General features: G+C 42.1%; 1 protein-coding gene and 1 long non-coding RNA gene across 9 annotated transcripts in view; one reads left to right on the top strand and one right to left on the bottom strand.

The window, feature by feature from the left end:
- Positions 1-2368: 2368 nt before the first annotated feature.
- On the bottom strand, positions 2369-13937 carry LOC117599906 (uncharacterized). Its single transcript, XR_008300600.1, has 4 exons — positions 11030-13937; positions 10726-10905; positions 3982-4055; positions 2369-3486 (listed from the first exon to the last, which is right to left on the bottom strand). It is a non-coding gene; the product is annotated as an uncharacterized LOC117599906 (long non-coding RNA).
- wnk2 (WNK lysine deficient protein kinase 2) overlaps positions 5692-21160 on the top strand; it is a 27484-nt gene continuing 12015 nt past the window's right edge. For 6 of the 8 annotated variants that reach the window (XR_008300591.1, XM_053227129.1, XM_053227131.1 and 3 more), the window contains exons 1-10: positions 5692-7129; positions 13931-14103; positions 15311-15531; positions 15708-15865; positions 16328-16416; positions 16786-17005; positions 17142-17370; positions 17983-18614; positions 20662-20739; positions 20938-20976. Coding sequence is in view for 7 of the 8 variants with exons in the window: in XM_053227129.1 (XP_053083104.1) it covers positions 6521-7129; positions 13931-14103; positions 15311-15531; positions 15708-15865; positions 16328-16416; positions 16786-17005; positions 17142-17370; positions 17983-18614; positions 20662-20739; positions 20938-20976 (2448 nt within the window). In the remaining variant the exon portion in view is untranslated. The remainder of the gene's footprint in view (positions 7130-13930; positions 14104-15310; positions 15532-15707; positions 15866-16327; positions 16417-16785; positions 17006-17141; positions 17371-17982; positions 18615-20661; positions 20740-20937; positions 20977-21160) is intronic. The other 2 variants (XM_053227128.1, XM_053227130.1) reach the window with 2 other exon arrangements.

Below are 21160 nucleotides of genomic sequence, written 5' to 3'. Positions count from 1 at the left end.
TTGTCCCTGTGTGCTTCAAGACGACCACCATCATCCCTGTGCCAAAGAAATCGTCTGTGTCCTGCCCGAATGACTATCAGCTGGTTGCACTCACACCTATCGTTATGAAGTGTATCAAGTGGCTGGTCATGAAACATATGAAGAGCAGTCTTCCCACCTTCCCAAACGCTCAACAGAGCACGCCATATCTGCTACCATCCACCTTTCTCTGATCCCCCTGGACAAAAAGAAGAACTATGTAAGGATGCTGTTCATAGACTTCAGTTCAGCATTCAACACAATCATCTCACAGCAACTGATAACAAAGCTGAGCCTGCTGGGTCTGAACACTCCCTCTGCAACTGGCTTCTGGACTTTCTGCTGGGAGACCCCAGTGCGTCAGGATCGGCAACTCCACTTGCAGCACCTCCACACTGAACACCGGCGCTCCCCAAGGCTGTGTGCTCAGTCCACTGCTGTTCACACTGCTGACTCATGACTGTGCTGCAAAGTTCAGTTCAAATCACATCATCAAGTTTGGTGATGACACTCGTGAGCCTCATCAGCAACGATGATGAGTCAGCGTACAGAGAGGCGGTGTACCAGCTCACAGAATGGTGTAGAGACAATAATCTATCGCTTAATGTTGATGAGACTAATGAGATGATTGTTAACTTCAGGAGGATCGAGTAGACCACTCACCACTGCACATCAACGGAACAACTGTGGAGAGAGTCAGAAGCTCCGAGTTTCTTGGTGTGCACATGACAGAGGACCTCTCCTGGATTCTCAACACCACCAGCCTAACAAAGAACACCCAGCAGCACCTCCACTTCCTACTGAAGAGAGCCAAACTTCCCCTCCCATCCTCACAACCTTCTACAGAGGGACAATATTGAGTGTCCTTACCCGCTATCTCACCACGTGGTACGGGAATTGCACAGCCTCCAACCGCAAGACCCTACAGCGAATTGAGAGAACAGCTGAAAAGATCATTGGAGTCTCTCTACCCACCATCGACACAAAGCCACCAGTATTGCGGACGACCCCTCTCACCCCTCTCATGGACTCTTCATTGTCCTGTAATCTGGCAGAAGGTCCAGGAGCATCCGTGCCACCACCACAACCACCAGCAGACTCCGCAGCAGTTTCTTCCCTGAGACAGTCAGATTACTCCGCACCCTGCTGCCTCTCAGCGCTCCCCTGAGCTAGTCAAACATAGTTTACAGTTTACATCCCGTTGTTCTGTGTATCTATTGTCCTGTGTGTCTGTTGTTCTGTTCGGTGTATTTATTGTCCTTCACTCGTCTCACACTGTTGTGTAGTGCACTTTATGTAGTCGTGTGTACTGTTCTGTGTTGCACCGTGGCCCTGGAGAAATGCCATTTCATTCCAGTGTATACAGCTATAAAGAGGAATGACAATAAAAACCCACTTGACTTGACTGTTACACTGTAGACTGTAATAAAGACCTCAACTATCTGTGACAGTCTTTATTTATATTCTTCTCATGCACATTCTCAGGGAAAAGATAGACACTGATGGTAGAAGATTCCCCCTTGATGGTACTAACACAGCAACAAGGAAAAGTACCTTAATTTCCGAGAGCTTATGTGTGTGAAATCAAACCCTGGCCAATAATAAGACCAAAGATGACTAATGAGTTTCAGAAGGACTTTGGGTTCTACTGCCACCTGGTGGTAAAGCAGAAGGGCGTGTAAAATGAAATAAGACCAACAAATTTACACCTTCATTCTGCACTTTTGCACATGCTGATACAACACACAGAGACAGAGACATCTTTATCTGTCATTGTCATATCTACTGCAAATATGTTTACCACACTTGATCTACTACTGCTGTAACAAAAAAAAAAAAAAAAAAAAAGCACTGTACATAAAACAGCTATCTCTCTCTCTCTCTCTCTCTCTCTATATATATATATATATATATATATACACACACACTGGTCTCTATAATCTATATTGCCTTCTTGCACTGTACCTAAAAAAACCCTGCAATAACTACTTATCTATTTATTTACGATTCCTGCACTTTATACTCCTATTTGCAGTCCGGTGCATGCACTGTGCAATTACAGTTAATCTATCTATCTATCTATCTATCAGTTCAGAATTTGATTGCCCATGTGAGATTCACTCACATGAAATCTGCTGGTAATTTCTCTCTCTCTCCCTCTCTCTCTCACACACACACACACACACACATTGTGACCAGTAATAATTAAGTACAAAATAAGAAAATACAAGTAAATAGGTAAACAGTGTACTTATTAAATGTACAATAATTACTTTATTTAAATACTTTATGTACAATAATTCATTTATTATCTTATCCTGCTAAATGAGAAAGATCCCTGAGCCATTTTTTATGCATTTACAACTTCATACCTCAATAAGTGTAATTTCTATCAGGGGAAAATTTGAGGAAACTCAGCGGGCAGAGCTCCACTATATTTAGTTGATGTGAACATCCGGGGGGCTGAACAGCACTACTGTAAGTTGATTGAGATATAAATCCTAACATGGCATGATATTAAAAATAGCAATATCAGAGTGAGGGCCACAGCATCACACTGCATGTGTACGTGCCTAAACAACATGCTGTCTCACACTTACAGAGTAAACAGCTGCGATTTTAAGCCTGAGCTCTTACAGCAGAAACTGTCACTCTGGCTCTAAACACATACAATTGAACTAATTACCAGCTGCAACATTACCAAAGCCTTTGGCACTGAGCTCCGTAGTAAACCCACGCTGTGTGTGAGCCACACCATCATTACTGCCAAACCTGACAGTGGAAATTGCTGGAAGATGTACAGGTAAAGCTGCACATGCTCACTGTACATTTACATTCAATTCTTTCAGCTAGATTCGTTATGATATTAATTTTGTTTTATAGAGCTGGTCACATTGTCGAGTTTTTCTGTTTTAAGGAAGGAAGGAAGCATGTTTCCATTTTTAAAAAAATAATAATTTATGATTCTGTTATTATTATATTAGTTATACACACTCAGTTATATAGAAAAGGCACAACATTTAGGTGCCTTGTTTTTACTGTGTTTATTTTATAACAGGACTATCTGTATGTTGTGCAAAAATAAGTTTATTTTTACTACCACTGTAATGCTGCAATTTCTCTCAGGATCAATTAGCCTATCTATCTATCTATCTATCTATCTATCTATCTAAATTATATCTGGAATCCCTAGATACAAAAAGTTTGAGAAACCCCCTGCCTTAAATCATTTTTAATGGTACACTATACACACATAACCTGCTGAAAGACATATTACAGATACAAAAGACAAGAGTACTACACCCGAGACACGGAAAGACAGCCTACAGTGTAATATTACCTGGGTGTGATCGGTGCATTCAAAATGTAGTATATAAAGTTTGTATTATTCATTTACAGGCAGCGGTACAGTTTGTTGTGATTTGAAGGGTAACTGGTCTGAAAAACAGTCACTCCAACTTGCCAAACCTGAGATTGAGAGAGAGAGAGAGAGAGAGAGAGAGAGAGAAGCTGAAAAAACACACTCAAACACACACCCATGCTCAAACACACACCAAAACACACACTCATACTCACACATACACTCATACTCACACACCCAAACACACACTCATACTTAAACGAACACCAAAACACACACTCAGACACACACATACTCAAATACACACTCAAACACACACTCATACTCAAACACACACCCAAACACACACTCAAACACACACCCAAACACCCCCAAATCCAGACTGAACACATCTGAAACAAATTTAAAGAACATGTACACTAAAGAGTGGAAAAATGAAATTAAACCCCAAACCAAACTAAACACGTACTCAACACTAAACACACAAATCCAATTAGCTGAATATCTGAAGAACCTGAAAGAAAGACAAATTCTAACTAAATACAGAGTGAGTGATCACAATTTAGAAACTGAAAAAGGAAGACACAGTGAAACTTACAAACCCAAAGAACGGAGGCTCTGTAAACACTGCGAGCTACAGGAAGTAGAAACAGAGACGCTCTTCACTCGGATGCGTCTGAAATTTAACCACATTAGACAGGAATATCAGCGTAAATTCACAGCCTTCATCCCAAACTCCTCCTGTCTGAGCGCTGAGAACAGACTGAGCTGTGTTTTAGGGGAACGTGAAGGAAGTGTGCGGCTGGCAGCTACGTTCATATTCACTCCATCATACAACAAACGCTAATCTAATCTAATCTAATCTAATCCAATCCAATCCTAATACTATCTATTATAATATTTTATCCAGCTGTCATTTCTATAAATTAATTCAATATTGCATATCTTTCTGTAATACATCCGTTAATTTAATTAATGTCTATTCATGTTTAGTGTTTATTTTATTCATTATTATTTTTCTATTCTTTTATTTGTTGTTATTATTTGTCTATGTAACTTTTATATTAATTTACTTTGGCAACATTGTTAAAGCAGTCATGCCAATAAAGCACACTGTGAACCTGAACCTGAGAGAGAGAGAGAGAGAGAGAGAGAGCTTCATACAAGTTCTTTACATTATTTCCACTTCTTTATCCAAATCCATTTACAAAAGTTTTTTCTCCATAATTAGGGAGAATAAAACAGCTTTAAAATCCAATATACTTTTAAATGTTTCCACAGAGGGAGAGAGAGAGAGAGAGAGAGAGAGAGAGAGAGAGAGAGAGAGAGAGAAAGCTGAAAGAGACAGACAGAGAGAGAGAGAGAGAGAGAGCTAAAGCTGAGAGAGAGAGAGAGAGAGAGAGAAAGCTGAAAGAGACAGACAGAGAGAGAGAGCTAAAGCTGAGAGAGAGAGAGAGAGAGAGAGAGAGAGAGAGATAAAGCTGAGAGGGAGAGAGGGAGAGAGAGAGATAAAGCTGAGAGAGAGAGAGAGAGAGAGAGAGAGAGCTCAAAGCTGAGAGAGAGAGAGAGAGAGAGATAAAGCTGAGAGAGAGAGAGAGAGCTAAAGCTGAGAGAGAGAGAGAGAGATAAAGCTGAGAGAGAGAGAGAGAGAGCTAAAGCTGAGAGAGAGAGAGATAAAGCTGAGAGAGAGAGAGAGAGAGAGAGAGCTAAAGCTGAGAGAGAGAGAGAGAGAGAGAGAGAGAGAGATAAAGCTGAGAGGGAGAGAGAGAGAGAGAGAGCTAAAGCTGAGAGAGAGAGAGAGATAAAGCTGAGAGAGAGAGAGAGAGATAAAGCTGAGAGAGAGAGAGATAAAGCTGAGAGAGAGAGAGAGAGAGAGAGAGAGAGCTAAAGCTGAGAGAGAGAGAGAGAGAGAGAGAGAGAGATAAAGCTGAGAGGGAGAGAGAGAGAGAGAGAGAGAGAGAGAGCTAAAGCTGAGAGAGAGAGAGAGAGATAAAGCTGAGAGAGAGAGAGAGAGATAAAGCTGAGAGAGAGAGAGAGAGAGAGAGAGATAAAGCTGAGAGAGAGAGAGAGAGGGAGAGAGAGATAAAGCTGAGAGAGAGAGAGAGAGAGAGAGAGATAAAGCTGAGAGAGAGAGAGAGAGAGAGAGAGATAAAGCTGAGAGAGAGAGAGAGAGAGAGAGAGAGCTAAAGCTGAGAGGGAGAGAGAGGGAGAGAGAGAGAGAGATAAAGCTGAGAGAGAGAGAGAGAGAGAGAGAGAGAGAGAGACCCGCGCGGTACAGCCAGTAAAAGCGGCTCCCGCCCTGAACCGGATCTCTTTGTGACATGTCTGCAGGAGGGCTCGGTGATGTGTGTGTGTGTGTGTGTGAAAGTGCGCAGTACAGCCTGTCACTGTATGAATGCGCGACACAGCGAGCGATAAGCAGATGTCGGCTATAGGGAGGGCAGACGGACGGTATTAACGGTGTTAACGGTGTTAACCGGAAAGCGCGCGTCGCAGTCAGAAAAATAATGTGATCAGACCTGAACGCAGAGCTCGGACACCCTCCAGAAGACATGACGCTGAAAAAAAGAAGAACTGTGGATGTCAGGTCATGCCTGTGGAAATCCAGCTTTATGTGAATAGATTTCTGCGCGCCCGAGATCATTAACGGGGAAATAAAGCCGCGCGCGCTCATTAGGATTAAGCAACGAGCATGTGTGAGAGTGTGTGAGTGAGCAGGAGCTTCGCACTGAAATGTGACACTGCATTCAGCAAACTCTCTTTCACTGGTGTAATGATGACCATAATAATGACTGGCATGGGTTATGTTACTGTGTTTATTCGGTAAATGAACATGGCGTTAAAAATAATCATATTATTATGATGCCATGATGTAAATTTATGCGTATTGCAAAACATCATTTTAGCCTTAATGTAAAACATCAACATAATGACACCGTAGGCTACTTTAGGAATATATATATATTCACACACACGTACAGTATTTACATATCACACACGGGTTTTTAGACTTTTGTGTGTGCACAAGGTCGAGGATGCCGGATTGCGTCAGTGTCGGTGGACGTTACTGCAGGTGCGGTGTGATGGCGCAAGTGCACGGACCTGATCAGCGCTTATAACTGTAATCACGGGACACCGGAGATGGAGGCAGCGGCCGCGTGCCACTCCGCCGAGCTGCCTGTGCTAAAGCCGGACTCGAAAGCGACCGAGCGGAAAGAGAGCCGCGGTGACACGGAACCTGCCGCAGCGCGAGGAGGGGCGAGCGAGCCGAGCGCGAGCCTCCAACAGCAACCGGCGGATTGCCGGAGTTCAGCCAGGCGCAGGTTCATCCGCACCAACCTGTGGTTCTCGGAGTCGGAGGATCACGGCTTGGAGACGCCGGAATGCGGCGACAGCATCAGCATCGGGATCAACCGCCCCGTCGGGAACGCGCGCAGAAATCGGTACCGAAAGAGCTCGAGCGCGGGGAGTCCGGTGCGCGTCAAACACTGCACCGACGCACCGGGACAGAAAAGCGAGGCCGAGCAAAAGCAAGACCCCGCCGCCGCGAGCGCTGCCGGGAAAGACGAGCACGCGCACGCGGAGGAGGAGGAGGATGAAGAAGAGGAAGCCGGGATGACGGCAGTGAGCACCTCTCCCAGCGGCCGCTTCCTCAAGTTCGACGTGGAGCTCGGCAGAGGCTCGTTTAAGACCGTGTACAAGGGCCTGGACACCGAGACATGGGTGGAGGTGGCGTGGTGTGAACTTCAGGTGAGACAAAAATCTAAAAATCAAAATCGATTTAACGTAAAAAAAAAAAAAAAAAAAAAAAGAAAAAAAGTGGCCCGTTACATCATGTGAACAAAATAAAGAAAAATAAAACGGGCAAAAAATAAAAACCCTCTGATTTTATATAGAAAAGAAATATAACAGGAAATAGAAACACCTGCCGATTTAAGGTCAAAAAGTCGGCAGAAGTTTATTGATGTGAACCTTAGATAGGAAAAAGTTAAAATGAAAAAAAAAAAAAAAACCCGTACAATTAAGGAAAATAAACCAGGAAATGCAAGTTAGAAGAATATTGCTATGTAGAACAGAAATAAAAAACACCAGAAGAAGCATCTTTAAGTTCCCTTGCTTTCTAAAGCAGCTTTTCTTGGTGCCACAGTGACCTGCAGAAACCCCACCATGATCTCACTGTGCAGGATGTGATCATTTCTGGCATGAAACGATCCTTCTGTTCAAAACCAACAACAAATATAAAAAAAATCAGCCTTCAGAAGCCTGTTTAAGGAATCAGAAGATGGTTCTTCTACAGGCCTCGCTTCGAGCTAAACAACTGTTCTAGCTCCTGTACGTTAAAGAGTGCAGTGCAAAACCAAACACAGACATATGGGAAATATGTCTATATATATAAAAGCACACACACACACACACACACACACACACACACAGTATATGTCCTGTCTGGTCCAGTCTTTCAGTGATTACACTTTGCTTATACTGAGCATTTTTGCTTTTCTGTAAAGTTAAATATTCGTTCTCTATTTTGAAATACTCCATATTGTTTGATAAGGGATCAGATAAAATGCTATTTTTTGTACTTAGTCAGCCATTCAGTGAACAGGCATGTAGTTATACATAAGTTATAAGCCACTGTCTGAGCTGGTAAATCAGACTTAGTCTCTGATGGTTTAAAAAAAGTTTAAATAAATAAATGAATGAATGAATGAAGAAAACTCTCCTCTGCAGGAAGTAGTATATAAGTGTGGTTAATATCCTAATTTCTGTGTTTATACTGTAGTATACAGTATGTACATTTTCGCTGACACTGATACATAAAGGTACTTTAAGGTGAAAGATTATTGTATGAAAAGCGAAGTTTGTGATGCAGTGTATGAAGTACGCTGGAGATGTAAATTTGATCCACCAGCGGTGTGAGGATCGCTCTGTCCAATGGCGTGGAGACATCTTAGTCACGATGGTAATTCAGACCCAATCAGCACTGAAAGATGCTTATTCATACTGATATCACACTGATAGCTGCTGGCTATTTTTACCCCAGGACTCTGAGAGGAGGAGCATGCAGCATGAGATGTTGCTCAATCTCTAAAACACTACACTTCCCATAAATCCCTGCACCATCAGATTCCCTTATTCCCTGTAACATCAACAGGAATAGAGCTTGTTAGTGGCGTCGTCAGCCAGTCAGAGTGTTCCTCTGATCGCATTATCTCATGCAGCAGCTGGTTCAGCCAAGGTCACGGGAAATTCAGCGTTTTGTTCTAGAGCAACAAAAGACACCCATGTGACTGTATGCTAATGAGGACTAGTTATTATATTCCCCCAATGCCATCCAGCTCTGTTAGCTTTTATTTCTTTTTAGCAGTGCTAGCACGTTTTCTTTAACACAGAGAGCTCAGGGTGCTGGACTTCAAGTGGATTTACAGCACCGTCTGTTTCACAGAAACCTGCCAGTGTCACAGCACATGCTACTGAAAGTGTAGCAGCAACCTTCAGGAAAAGCTCAGCTAGTGATGTAACACCAAAACACCACAGTATACACCTGTCTTAAAAAATAATCTCAGCAACTAGAACACAATAGTTCACCATTTCCCCCCGTATTTAAAGGAGTGTTTGTGTGTGTAGCTGTTCGGGTGATGAGTTTTTATCTTTGCTAATATCTCTGGTTATTGTAACGCACTGGCAGCAGGCCTACATGAACATGACTAAAGTTCTGCTATTCAGTGGTGCTTCTGTTCTTTCATATTTTTTAGCATTTGTTTCTTTCAATATGTTGTCCATTGTTTTGCTTTTTTGATTGAAAACCTGTCTAGGGATGACTGCACTTTTTTAAAACTATAAAAATAGCTTGTGATGAATAAATGCATTGTTTATTCCAGTTGTGGTGTAGATGTTGGAAATTGGTAAAATCTCACCTCCTCTCAAAATGTCTTAGCATATTGGGTATCCATTTTACGTTACACACAGCTCTGCACATTGTACAGCTGAAATATGAAACCCTCTGTCTGTGCACATGCTGCGATTGGTCAATTGCTTTAGGGGGTGGGGCTTAGCGAAGGGTTTTTTCATTAGAAATATGATGCTAGATTGGCTTTTGCAGTCTCCAACAACCCCAGGACCTGGCAATTGCCATTTTTTGCTGTACCTAACATAGAATGTAGTAGTGTGTGTGTGTGTGTGTTTGCCTGCTGTGAGTTCTAGGGTATTGATCTGCATATTAGCCTCCTGAGAGGAATACTGAGTGTTTCCACAGATACAGTCTCCTCTGGAGGGAGAAGAAGGGTTGGGACACACACACACACACACACACACACACACACACACACACACACACACACACACACACACACACACAAAGAGATGCAGACAGTGAGACAGAGAGAAACAGAAGGGAGGAGGCATCCAGGGTGTGTGAATGATAGTGTGCTGCAACACAGCCGAGCTGCTGTCCATCTCTCTGTCCTGGAAATCCAATAATCCATAACACACAGCGTCTTATAGCTGAGTAGCCAAAACTATCTTTTACACACGTGCCAAAAATCTGAACTGTGTGTCATATTATTACCCATCTGTACTATTATTAGCCCACATGAGTCGAAATGTTTGTCCTTGTAGGACCTGGGTGTATCGATGCAGAGGAAGACTCGGGTGGCAGGCGGAATTTCAGCAGCGCTCCGAGCTCACTTTTATTTCTTAGAAGGTTTTTTCAGTACACTTTCAAAAACTCCAAAAAAAAAAAAACCTAATGGAAATGCAGCCTAAATGGGGTCATCACTAGCTCGCAGCTTTTCGCCATGTTCGGGTTAAGATCATGCTCTGTCCGTGTGTGTGTGTGTATGTGTGTGTTGCAAGCGCCACCAGCTATGCCACTCTCTCTCTCTGGCTTACAGCAGTCACTGAAGACACGCAAACAAACACACATTAGTAGGTTGGTGGTAATGAGACACAGGTGAGAATCATCACGCGTTACCTGCCGGTTCAACCCACCTCCTCTCCGTCTGCAGCGGAAGCTCGACCACGCCCCCGCTGCCACAGTCCTGTTCTTGGAAGGCAGGATGACTTAGCAAGTTAGAGTCTCTAGAGCAGAGCATTCACTCAGAGGAGATTACATTACGCCCAATACACTGTGTGTGTGTGTTTTAATATTTTATTAAAAAAGTAATTTGTGTCCTATTATGATGAAAGAGAATGATTTGTGCTGAGATTATTTCATTCCCTAGAATAAAATATCTTAAACAAGTGACTGATTTCATATGCAATTTGTTCACCTTGAAACTGAAGCCGGTTTATATCCAGCTGAGTTCAGGTGCATGATGGGAATGTAGTATACTTAGGCTGCTTACACATATGCAGTGTTTAGCCGGTTTGAATAGGACGCTGATGTCTTCTCCCCCTGGGTGCAGTTCTTTAAGCAAGTGAGAACAGATCGTTCCCACTCGGGTCCAAATGCATATCAGCAAAGTGTTCTCGGTCCGCTTCCAGGAGAACGCTAGAGCTGTAGTGCTGCAGAAATGCCATGTGTTCTGGAGATTTGGACCAATGAACAACAAAGCAAGATAAACACTGGATGTGATACAAAATGTTGTGTTTAAATAGCACCAGCTGAGTGTTCTACGTGCTCGGGAGATTTCTGTAATTTCTACTCACATTTGGTGAAGTTTTGTTTACTCCTGGATTTTGCCGTATTTCTGACCAATGAATGAAAGAGTTATACGAGGGCGTTTTCAGTCCTACACGCCCTTCAACTAACCTGTGTGCAGAGTGAAAACAAACCAAATCAAAGAGCAAACAAACCAAAAATTTCAGCATTAGATCACTGCAGAACAGACATTTGGGTGGTGGATCATTTTCTGTACAGCAGTGATGATGTCATGGTGGTGTGTGTGGTACCCACGTGAGTGTATCAGGTGCAACATCACTGCTAGTTTAGACTATATTTTGTCCACGTTACTATAATAATAACATTTGGTTTTGTGAGACACTGTACAGAATAAAAACGTGTGTGTATATGTGTGTTTAGTGAATTTAAACATGAATTACAGACGTCTTTTCTTCCACTTGTCTGGAGGCTTTGGTGATTAGATTTGAAATGACGGCTCAGCGTGTGTGTGTATGTGTGTGTTTGTGTATGTGTGGATATGTCTGCTTTAATTGTCTGCTTTGGTTCAGATGATTTCATATCATGTGACCAGGCTGAAAGCCCAAGACATGCAGACATGCTGGATAAAGCTCACTGCAGAGACAGCAAAAGAGGCAGAAAAATATGCTGACTTCAGCTCCAGGACCTGGAATGAGAGTTAGAGAGAGTGTGTGTTACAGAGAGAGAGAATTCATGTGCATTAGCATAAGTAACAACACACACACACACACACACATACTTCATACCTTTCAGCTTTAACTGTGCAGATAAAATAGACATTGCCAAAGCAGCTTAACAGAAATGTGCTGAATGGATGCTCAATATGAGCAGACAATATGACAGGACAGTGTTTATGATCTTAGCTACAAATCTACAGTATCCAGGTGAGATTATCCTTTAACTGAATTTCATACGTATTTAGGGTATCCTTCAGAGAAGTATTTACGGTATCTTCAGAAAGGGTTTAAAGCCCTAACCAGGAAGGGACAAATACTTTGGGAAAAAAAAAAAACAGACATGGTTGTGTTAGTGCTGTATTGTCCAGTTGCAGTATCTGCTGATCTTTATTTTTAAAGCACGTACAGCTGAAAGGTGTCGCTGCAGTTTTATTGTCCCTTAGAAATCAAGATTAGTTTCACTCTCAAGTCAGTGAGAAGCTTCTTTGTTACTGCTAAAGTTTTTTTAATGAGTTTTCAAGTTTTATCTGTGAGATAGAGGATTAAGGTGAAGAAATCAGGATTATTATTTGTAAGTGAATGCCCTGACCTGTGTCAGAGTGTTTTCATTATCTCATTACTCATCTCATTGGAATTCATTTAAGTAATTCAGATTGCAGTTTGGTTTTGGTTTCAGTAAACAGCTACACACACTGATTAGATATTCTTTATATAGGCCTATAACGTGTAATTTGCAATCGTGGTTTGGATTTAATCACTGGGAATTCAAATCACTCCCACTTTTTCTCGTTGTGAGGTCATTTGGAGGTGTGGAGAGGTAAGAATTTGACTGCTTGCAGCGAACTCTGTGTTTTTCACAACTTTAATAATAAATTACACTCCTTCAATGTCTATTATCGGAACACCCTCCTTTAGAGTGGGGGTAAAGGGGTGGCAAGGGTGGCGATGGCCCGGCAGACGGTAACCAATATGCAGCGTCATTTAAGGTGAGCAGACGCACCACGATTGTAGGGGTACTGATATAGATAGAGCATAATATGCCAGTGCAGCTCTAGGCACTCGGTGTCCTACACCAGAAAGCTGTAAGTAAAAGCAGCTCTGAAAAAGCAGCACATGATTGAGGCACATGTAAATGCATAGTACAAATAACTGAAAAACTATGACTTTAAAACTACTGGTGTATGGTACTGTATTAGTATACTGCATGTGATGTAATTGAGTACTATATCAGATAGTAAATATAATTAGTCATCACATGTGTGGTTGAGAAGTATTAGCTGTGTTTTCTCTGATAAACATTAGTGCACAAGCTTAAATCTTGAAACATCAAATCATGCAGCTGTCACTTTTAAAACACTGCATTTCCCATGTTGCTCATTACAATCTGGAAAAAACAGCATCCTTAATTTTTAACCACATGAATGTTATCCATTCTTCACCAACAGTTGTTTCTGTAACTGCTTTGCATTGCCTTAGCACACATCCCCCTGGATGTCTTCGTTTTGAATTTATAAATAAAATCTATCTATATAACAATCATTCTATCTAGCAGCGTTTGTGTTCATCATGCCCCAGAACTGTCTAGCGTTAGCCCTTCTTTCCCCTTTTTTGGATGACAGATAGTGAACAAAAAAAGTACAGTGAGAGAGATGTGTGTATTTTCTAACACTGATGCTGGTCCAGTGAGTGTGCAGATGGAGATGTTTAACACAGTGTCAGCTCATCCTATAGCAGTAGAGGACAAGTATTGATCTATAGTGAACTCCCTCACTCCCGCTCGCCACTCAGTGACTCGCCATTAAAACACATTACCTACTGATCTCGGGTCAGCTTTAGAATATCCTGCTGAAATTATCGTCATAGACAGGAGCTGATTCCAGATCATCCACACAGCTAAATATGGGATTCAGAGATTGTGGCCATGTTCAAAAACATTGTCATTTTCAGAGACCTGGGTAAAGGACACTAGACTGAACAGGGTAGGGTTGTGGAAAAGAAAAACCATATATGACTCTTGACCATTGCTGTTTTTTTATTCAGTGTAATTGTATTGTGAGTGGCTGTAAAACATTGTAATTAGCTTTCATTAGTTGTTTGTTCATTGTAATACAGCAGTTTTTCCCTACAAAAGCCCTGACATATGCTTTTTAGCAGAGTGCTTTGTACTGCAGTGATTGAATGCAACTGTTTGCTACAGCAATCTCTCTTTTTCTCTTTCCATCCATGTCTCAGGACCGTAAGCTGTCTAAAGTGGACCGTCAGAGGTTCAAGGAGGAGGCGGAAATGCTGAAGGGTCTCCAGCACCCCAACATCGTCCGCTTCTATGACTTTTGGGAGTCTCCTGTCAAAGGAAAGAAGTGCATCGTCTTGGTTACTGAACTAATGACGTCAGGCACGTTAAAAACGTGAGTCTCAGAGAGCCGAAAGATAAGGAAATATAGAAATACTCCAAATCATTTAAATACAATTATTCTGCGTTTTGCTGACGATTCGACTGTAGGCAATGTTATTTGTTGGGGTGTAGAATATATTCTCTTCAGGAGAACAGTAAGTGACATCATTAATCATTAATCATGAAAATGAGACACAGAGATAGAGTTACAGCAAAGTAACCAACATCAGTCAGAGGTAAAGCTACTCCTCTGAAGCTTTTGGTTCATATTTGAATAAATAATTTATTTCTGATTGTATTGTTTATGCAGCGAGTGCATTCGTCTCTTGGGTGTATGTCATGAAATTATCCTCTTAACTACAGTGTCTGACATGGTGTCTGAATGGTGTAAATACTAAGAGAATCATAGTGCCAAAAACCATGGTGTTGAGGTCTAAAGGCTCTGTCTGATTCCATCGAAATCGTTCTTTCCAGCTCAAAGTTTAAAGGTATAGTATGTAATGTTACAAGCCTAGTCATCTTGTACAGCATCAATCACTGACTCGTTTTCACTGAAGCATTAATTTGATCTTTGCCCAGAAAAACAGCACTGGTTTCCGATCCTGAGCTCTTATTAATTGTCAGGTGGTCTGGAAAAAGTCACTGGATAAAATGGAGTTTTCTACATGCAATGTCTATTATAAGAAGACACACATATATTTCACCAAATTAACAAGGAAATGTTTTTATTTCTAACCGAGCAAATTTTACTTCTAACTGAGCAAATTTCTAACCTCGCTTTGGTGTCTACCTGCAAATATCATGTTGTATAAGGAGCCAGTTTAACAACTGCAGTGATTAAAAACAGTCAGCCTTCCTGAAGATATCTAAAACCTTGCTAGCTAAGTGTGACTTCCTCACACAATGAATGTCATGCTTTGATCAATTTGTTGCAGAGCTACGTGTTGTAGTGAAACGGACATACTGTAAACCCAATCAATACAGTTTGTAATCAGATACCTGTGATGCTCCTTTGCCTCAGTCGAAATTAGATCTTTAAATGCAGTTTTCTTCCTTTTCACTTTTGGGGGTAATGGGACTTTAAAATGCTAGAACATTGCCCAGTGGGTGGGGTTCCACAGTGATGGGAGCATGACTAGCACGTCTGCATGATGAACGCAGGATTTATTTGCACTGTCTTAGGATTTAAACGCAGGATTTAATCGCACTGTCTGCTGCAGGTACTTGAAGCGCTTCAAGGTGATGAAGCCGAAGGTGCTGCGTAGTTGGTGCAGGCAGATTCTCAAGGGTCTTCACTTTCTGCACACACGCACACCTCCCATCATCCACCGAGACCTGAAGTGCGACAACATCTTCATCACAGGCCCCACAGGCTCAGTTAAGATCGGGGACCTGGGCCTGGCTACACTCAAGAGGGCCTCCTTCGCCACAAGCGTCATTGGTAATGATCTTTTAAGCCTTTATGGCATTATTTATTGGATAAATGACCAATAAACTGTCTAATAAAAATGTTATCATTTTAAACATTTTTTACAAGGCATTGTCAGTCTTTAGTCTTCTTTCCTCTACTTAGTTGATTATTATTACAGCCTAATACTTATCTGTGACATCTGTTAGGCACTCCCGAGTTCATGGCTCCCGAGATGTACGAAGAGCACTACGATGAGGCTGTAGATGTCTATGCGTTTGGCATGTGCATGCTGGAGATGGCCACATCCGAGTATCCATACTCCGAGTGCCAGAACGCTGCTCAGATCTACCGCAAAGTCACCAGTGTGAGTCACATTAACTAAAAATCAAGATCCGGTTCAGAATCAAGCAGTTTGGCTGAATGCTGCATCTTCCCCAACTCAGTGCTTGCATTTAGTTATGCTATTTTGTGGTATTTTTCGAACTGAAACCAACATTGATTTGAAATGTCAATACACATTTTAGTTCAGTGCAGCACTTTAACTGACACCACCAAACACAGTGGTCACAGTACTTTTCATCCATTAAAAGCATAAAGCTTCATATTTTTTAGACGTCAGGGCCAATATGTTTGCATTTTTTGTTCAGGTATTTGTGTGAGCAGATGAACTGACTGAATGCATGATTCTGTATTATCATTATGTTTAAGAAGTAAAATATGCTAGAGAGTGGAAATGTAGATACAGAAGGAATGAACAGTAATACATGCAGAATGAATGACAGTACATTTCACTTGCCTGCTGTAATGCTGTTTGCTTCCTGCACAGGGTGTCAAGCCAGCCAGTTACACTAAGGTCACCGTCCCCGAGATTAAGGAGATCATAGGGGAGTGTATCCGCTATCACTGGGAGGAGAGGTGAGAGCACATTTGAACAGGTTTAGCATAACATAGCCTACCTTAACGTAGGATCAGTGGATGAATTGGAAAAATGTTCTTGATCTGAGCACTAATATTATCTAGAGGATTTTTCTTCACTATGTACTCCATGCTGTAATTGTGTTTGTACGTATAGATGTATGTCGGCGTTTCAGTGTTAAAAGCTTTTATTCTTTCCCCCATTTGAATTAACTATGGCATGTTGTCAAGTGTGATAATAAACAAATGCTGGTCTACATCAGTAATCAATTGGCCGTTTATTCCCAGTCAAAACGAAACCCTATAGGTATATTGGATTTCTGAAGAAAATGTTAAAGATGCAATAGCACGACTCTTCTCTTTCCCCAGATACTCCATTAAGGATCTGCTGAATCATGCGTTCTTTGCAGAGGACACGGGCGTCAGGGTAGAACTTGCTGAGGAAGACGATGGCATAAAAACATCAATTGCACTCAGGCTTTGGGTGGAGGACCAGAAGAAATTGAAAGGGAAGTACAAGGACAGCGGTGCAATCGAGTTCACCTTTGACCTCAACAAAGAGGTGCCAGAGGCAGTTGCACAAGAAATGGTAAACATATTTCTATTAAAATTAAAGGTTTGCTATATGCTCTGGCCAAAATGTAACCTATTATTATTATTATTATAAAGCAACCCTTATTAGGTAGTTGTAAAATGCTGTAAAAATGCTGTTTTTTCCCCTTCAGGTTGATTCTGGTTTTTTCCTGGAGAGTGACATGAAGATTGTTGGGAAGTCAATCCGGGACCGCGTGGCTCTCATAAAATGGCGTAGGGAGCGGACCATCTCCAGGGGCAAGGGCGAGACTGAAAAGAAGGTCACTGAGGACCATGCACAGAATGTGCCTCAGGATCCCTCATCTAAGTTGGCACAGAGTGCCATGCCCAATGCTCAGACAGAGCCTGGGGATCATGACAGTGAGTCAGTCAACCTCTCTAGTGGCCCCACCAGTTCATCTACATGTGAGCAACTGCCATGGATAGCAGGATTCTTTATCCTGATATCTGTACAATAATGGCTTGACAATCAGGCAATTCATTAATGCTGTCACAAGCATTTAATGATGTGGTACATTTTAGTTTCAAGAAAACAGAACAACATACATCACAAACTAATTCTGAAAATTTTCTCCAAGGTTAAAATTTAAATTGTTAAACCAAAAATGCACAACAGTGTGGGTACTACTAAGTACCACAGTGAAACAATGCAGCTTCATATTCACTTATAAAAGAAGGAAGGCATTCTTAAACAAGTCTCAAAATTTTGTCCTGCAGAGTTTTATATCATGAGTGAGTCAGCAGAATGAGTCATCACCAAACCTTTAAACGACCATTCAGCCACAGCTGATTCTTCCACATCTGCAATATCTGATCTAGACTTTCCTCAGGAGTACAGACAACTGAAGATATATGCTTACATTTTTGGACTGTGATTAAAACTGCACTTAAGTGTTACTGTATTTGTTATTTGTAATGAGCAATGTGTAAATGTTTTTTTCTGAAATTATTTTTTTCCATCCACCTTTACAGCAGACAGCATTGTCGGCCCTACAGCAATTTTGGATGGTTTGAATAACCAGCACAGCATAATTTACCAGTCATTGTCAGAGTCCATCACCACATCCCAGAAAGTCCTCAGTCCACCAGCACAGCTCCTTTCTCAGTTACATCATGTGACCCAACCACAACTAACAACTCAGCTTCATCAGGAGGCCCAAAACCAGATCACTGTTCAGCTGCACACAGGAGCACAACAATTACCTGTGGCCCAGTATAAGCAAGAGATCATACAACAACTTGTGGATCCACAGGATCCCACTGTCCAGCTGCATCAAGTGGCCCAGCAACAGCCCATTGCCCAGTTACATCAAGAGGCCCAGCAGCAACCTGCTATACATCTCCACCATGGAGCACAGCAACAGCAACCTGCTGCCCAGTTACTCCAGGGGATCCAGCCACAAGGTATGCAGCAAAACCCCACTGTACAGCATCACGTGGCCCATCAGCAACCTTCAGCACAGCGCCAACAGGAGGTCCAACAAAAACCTGTAGCACAGCTATATCATGGAACTTACCAGCAATCCACTACTTCGATACATCAAGGAGCCTTTCTGCAGCCCTCTGTACAGCTCAGCCAGAGTCTTTACCAGCAGACTCCTCCAGTAAGTATATTTACACTCAAGTTCCTTTATTGATGCAGTTGCAAACAAAAACTCCACACACCATTGTACGCTTAATTTCTGTCCTTATTTTGAGCATTTGTGTTTTATGCATTATGAATATGTTCTCATATCTCATCTTTTACTGACTGCTCAGAGACACGCCAGTGTTTCCAGTGAATCCCAGGATTTTCTTTTGAACCTCAGGAGCTTTATCGGTGCTAAATGTGGCAGCACCTCTTTTCTCGACATATTGCAGAAGAGAGCCCATTGGCACACTCATTCACAGCCACTGCCACACCCAGTCTGCAGCTGCCCAAAACCAGAACAATCTCACAGTGAACCAGTAAAACAGTCACTTTCTACTGGTGCATTTAAAGACTGTCCGTCACACAAGAATACCCTGATATTTGGAAATGTTTCATCGACTGAGGCTGAACTGTTTCCTCATGGATGCAACCCTTTTACTGACTCAGTCAATCCTAACCCCCAGATACAAGCCAATAACTCTACGCATAGACACTCCCTTGCTCCATGTTGTTGTCCACATTACTGCCAGGCTGGTCTTGCTCTGTTGCTCTCTGCAGGGGCGAACAGAGGATCCCTTGAACACTCTCCCTCTTCCTGTCACTCACCAGTCCACCTAAACCAAGCCCTTATTTCTGGTTTACCCCCACTGTGTTTGGTTCACTCAGTGCAATCTACCTCAGTCACACCCATCCATCAGACAGCAGCCTCCCCAAGTTACACGACTGCGTCTTCTTACGATTTATCTCTCCCCTCCCAGAAACCTGTGACTTCATCGTCTTCTGTTCATCAGACCGTACAATCTGCAGTGCACATCAGTCCTCCATCTCCTGAGCATACAAACCATTCTTGCTCTGGACAGATTCCAGTAAAGTCACCGCTTCCAAAGTCTGACCTTTCCATGGACATACTGAGCCCCTCACTACGCCCCCTGTCTCCTGCCTCTACTCAAAACATGTCCTCATTATCTTCTACTGATGTGAGGTCGCCTCTTAACCCATCCTCTTTAGGGCTGCCCCTGTTCCCCGTGGCTGCACAGTCCTGCAATAGCAGGGACAGAGATCTTTCACACCTTAATCGCTGCCTCCATCGCATCATCAGTCGCCGCACCAGCTCCCCCGTATTGATGGACAGAACTGCAAGGCAGCCAGGTAGTAGCAATGGAAATGTCAGCATGTATAATCTCCCAGTTAATGACATTCAAAGCCTAGGATCATCACCAGCTACACAACATAAGGCATCTGATGCACCATTGTCAGTGCTTGGGAGCAAGGTTGGACAAGATTTTATGGTATGTCAGAAAATGGAGACACTGCCCTTGATCCCAGAAGACATGTCTCCTGTACAGGGCTGATACTTTTAATACCTCCACCCTTTTGTGCTCCTTTGCTTGGCTAAGTTCAAGGCCTCTCCTTTTAAATGTTCCAGAATGTTCCAGAATTGCTGTGGCTTTGCAATTTCACCTCTACAAAGTTTACTGTTCCCCAACAGAGTACTGTTCTTATTAATTGGATGGAACAGGGTAAATTGCCTTTCACAACATTATTTTTACAACTCTAAGGCACATGATGTCTCAGGGGAATTTTTGTTCTGGAGTATAGTCTATATATCACAAAGCAATATCCATATATCTCTAAAATGATGTAAAAAACACTGCACAGTTGTCAAGCATACTGCAGAATCTAAAGCAATGAAAGGCAACTGGTGCAATGCTGCAAATTACCCTTGTCACCATTCTTCCCAGCAACTTCCCTTGAGTACCATCTCAACTCACTGCTCTAAATACTATCATTTAACTATTTTGTCTTTTTGCTTTCTTCTCTCTAGCTGCAGCTAATAATTCATTTTATTACATCTAAATAAACCCTGCTACCCCTCTTTGTGAATTCTGGGTTTAGATCACCCAAACTACTAATGTGGTTTTAATTGTTAGCAACACGTACAATTTTAGATGAAGTATTTCTAAAATGTCTAACAATATATTTCTGAGCTGTAAGAATCACTTTCTTATTATGGTTTTTAGCCCACTGGTAAATTGGTTCAGCCTCAGACTATATCAGCTCCAGCGACCCCAGCGTCAACTGCACCACAAGGACAGGAGGTAAGATTACACCGTTCTGGCTAATTTAAGAAAAGCATCTGCTCCTGCCTTACAATAACCCTGTATGTTCATACTAAATGTATGTGTAATGTCTGTGTGGTGGTGTCCATAACAAGTAACTATACCTTTGTTTTCATGGTGTAGTGTGCTTAGTATTTTAATTTAGCTTGTTCTTTTTTGTGTTTTTATTTCTCTTAGTTTCACCTCTATCTCCATCCTGCAGCTTTCCTGTCCCAGGTAGATCTACCCGTTCAGATCTGTAGGCACATCCTCACCTTCTTGTTGCTAAGCTTTCAGTCATTGGCTCTTGGATCATCACCTTAAATGGAAATTGTGGCACTAGGTCTTCAATCCCAAAAATACTTAGTTACCCTAATGGGACTTATATTGACATCAACTACCACATCCTTGACTAAGTTGT

The sequence above is a fragment of the Pangasianodon hypophthalmus genome, chromosome 20 (assembly GCF_027358585.1).
Source record: "Pangasianodon hypophthalmus isolate fPanHyp1 chromosome 20, fPanHyp1.pri, whole genome shotgun sequence".
In the NCBI taxonomy this organism is placed as follows: Eukaryota; Metazoa; Chordata; class Actinopteri; order Siluriformes; family Pangasiidae; genus Pangasianodon; species Pangasianodon hypophthalmus.
Note: the sequence above shows the minus strand (reverse complement) of the source record. Positions and strands in the feature narration are given on the sequence as shown.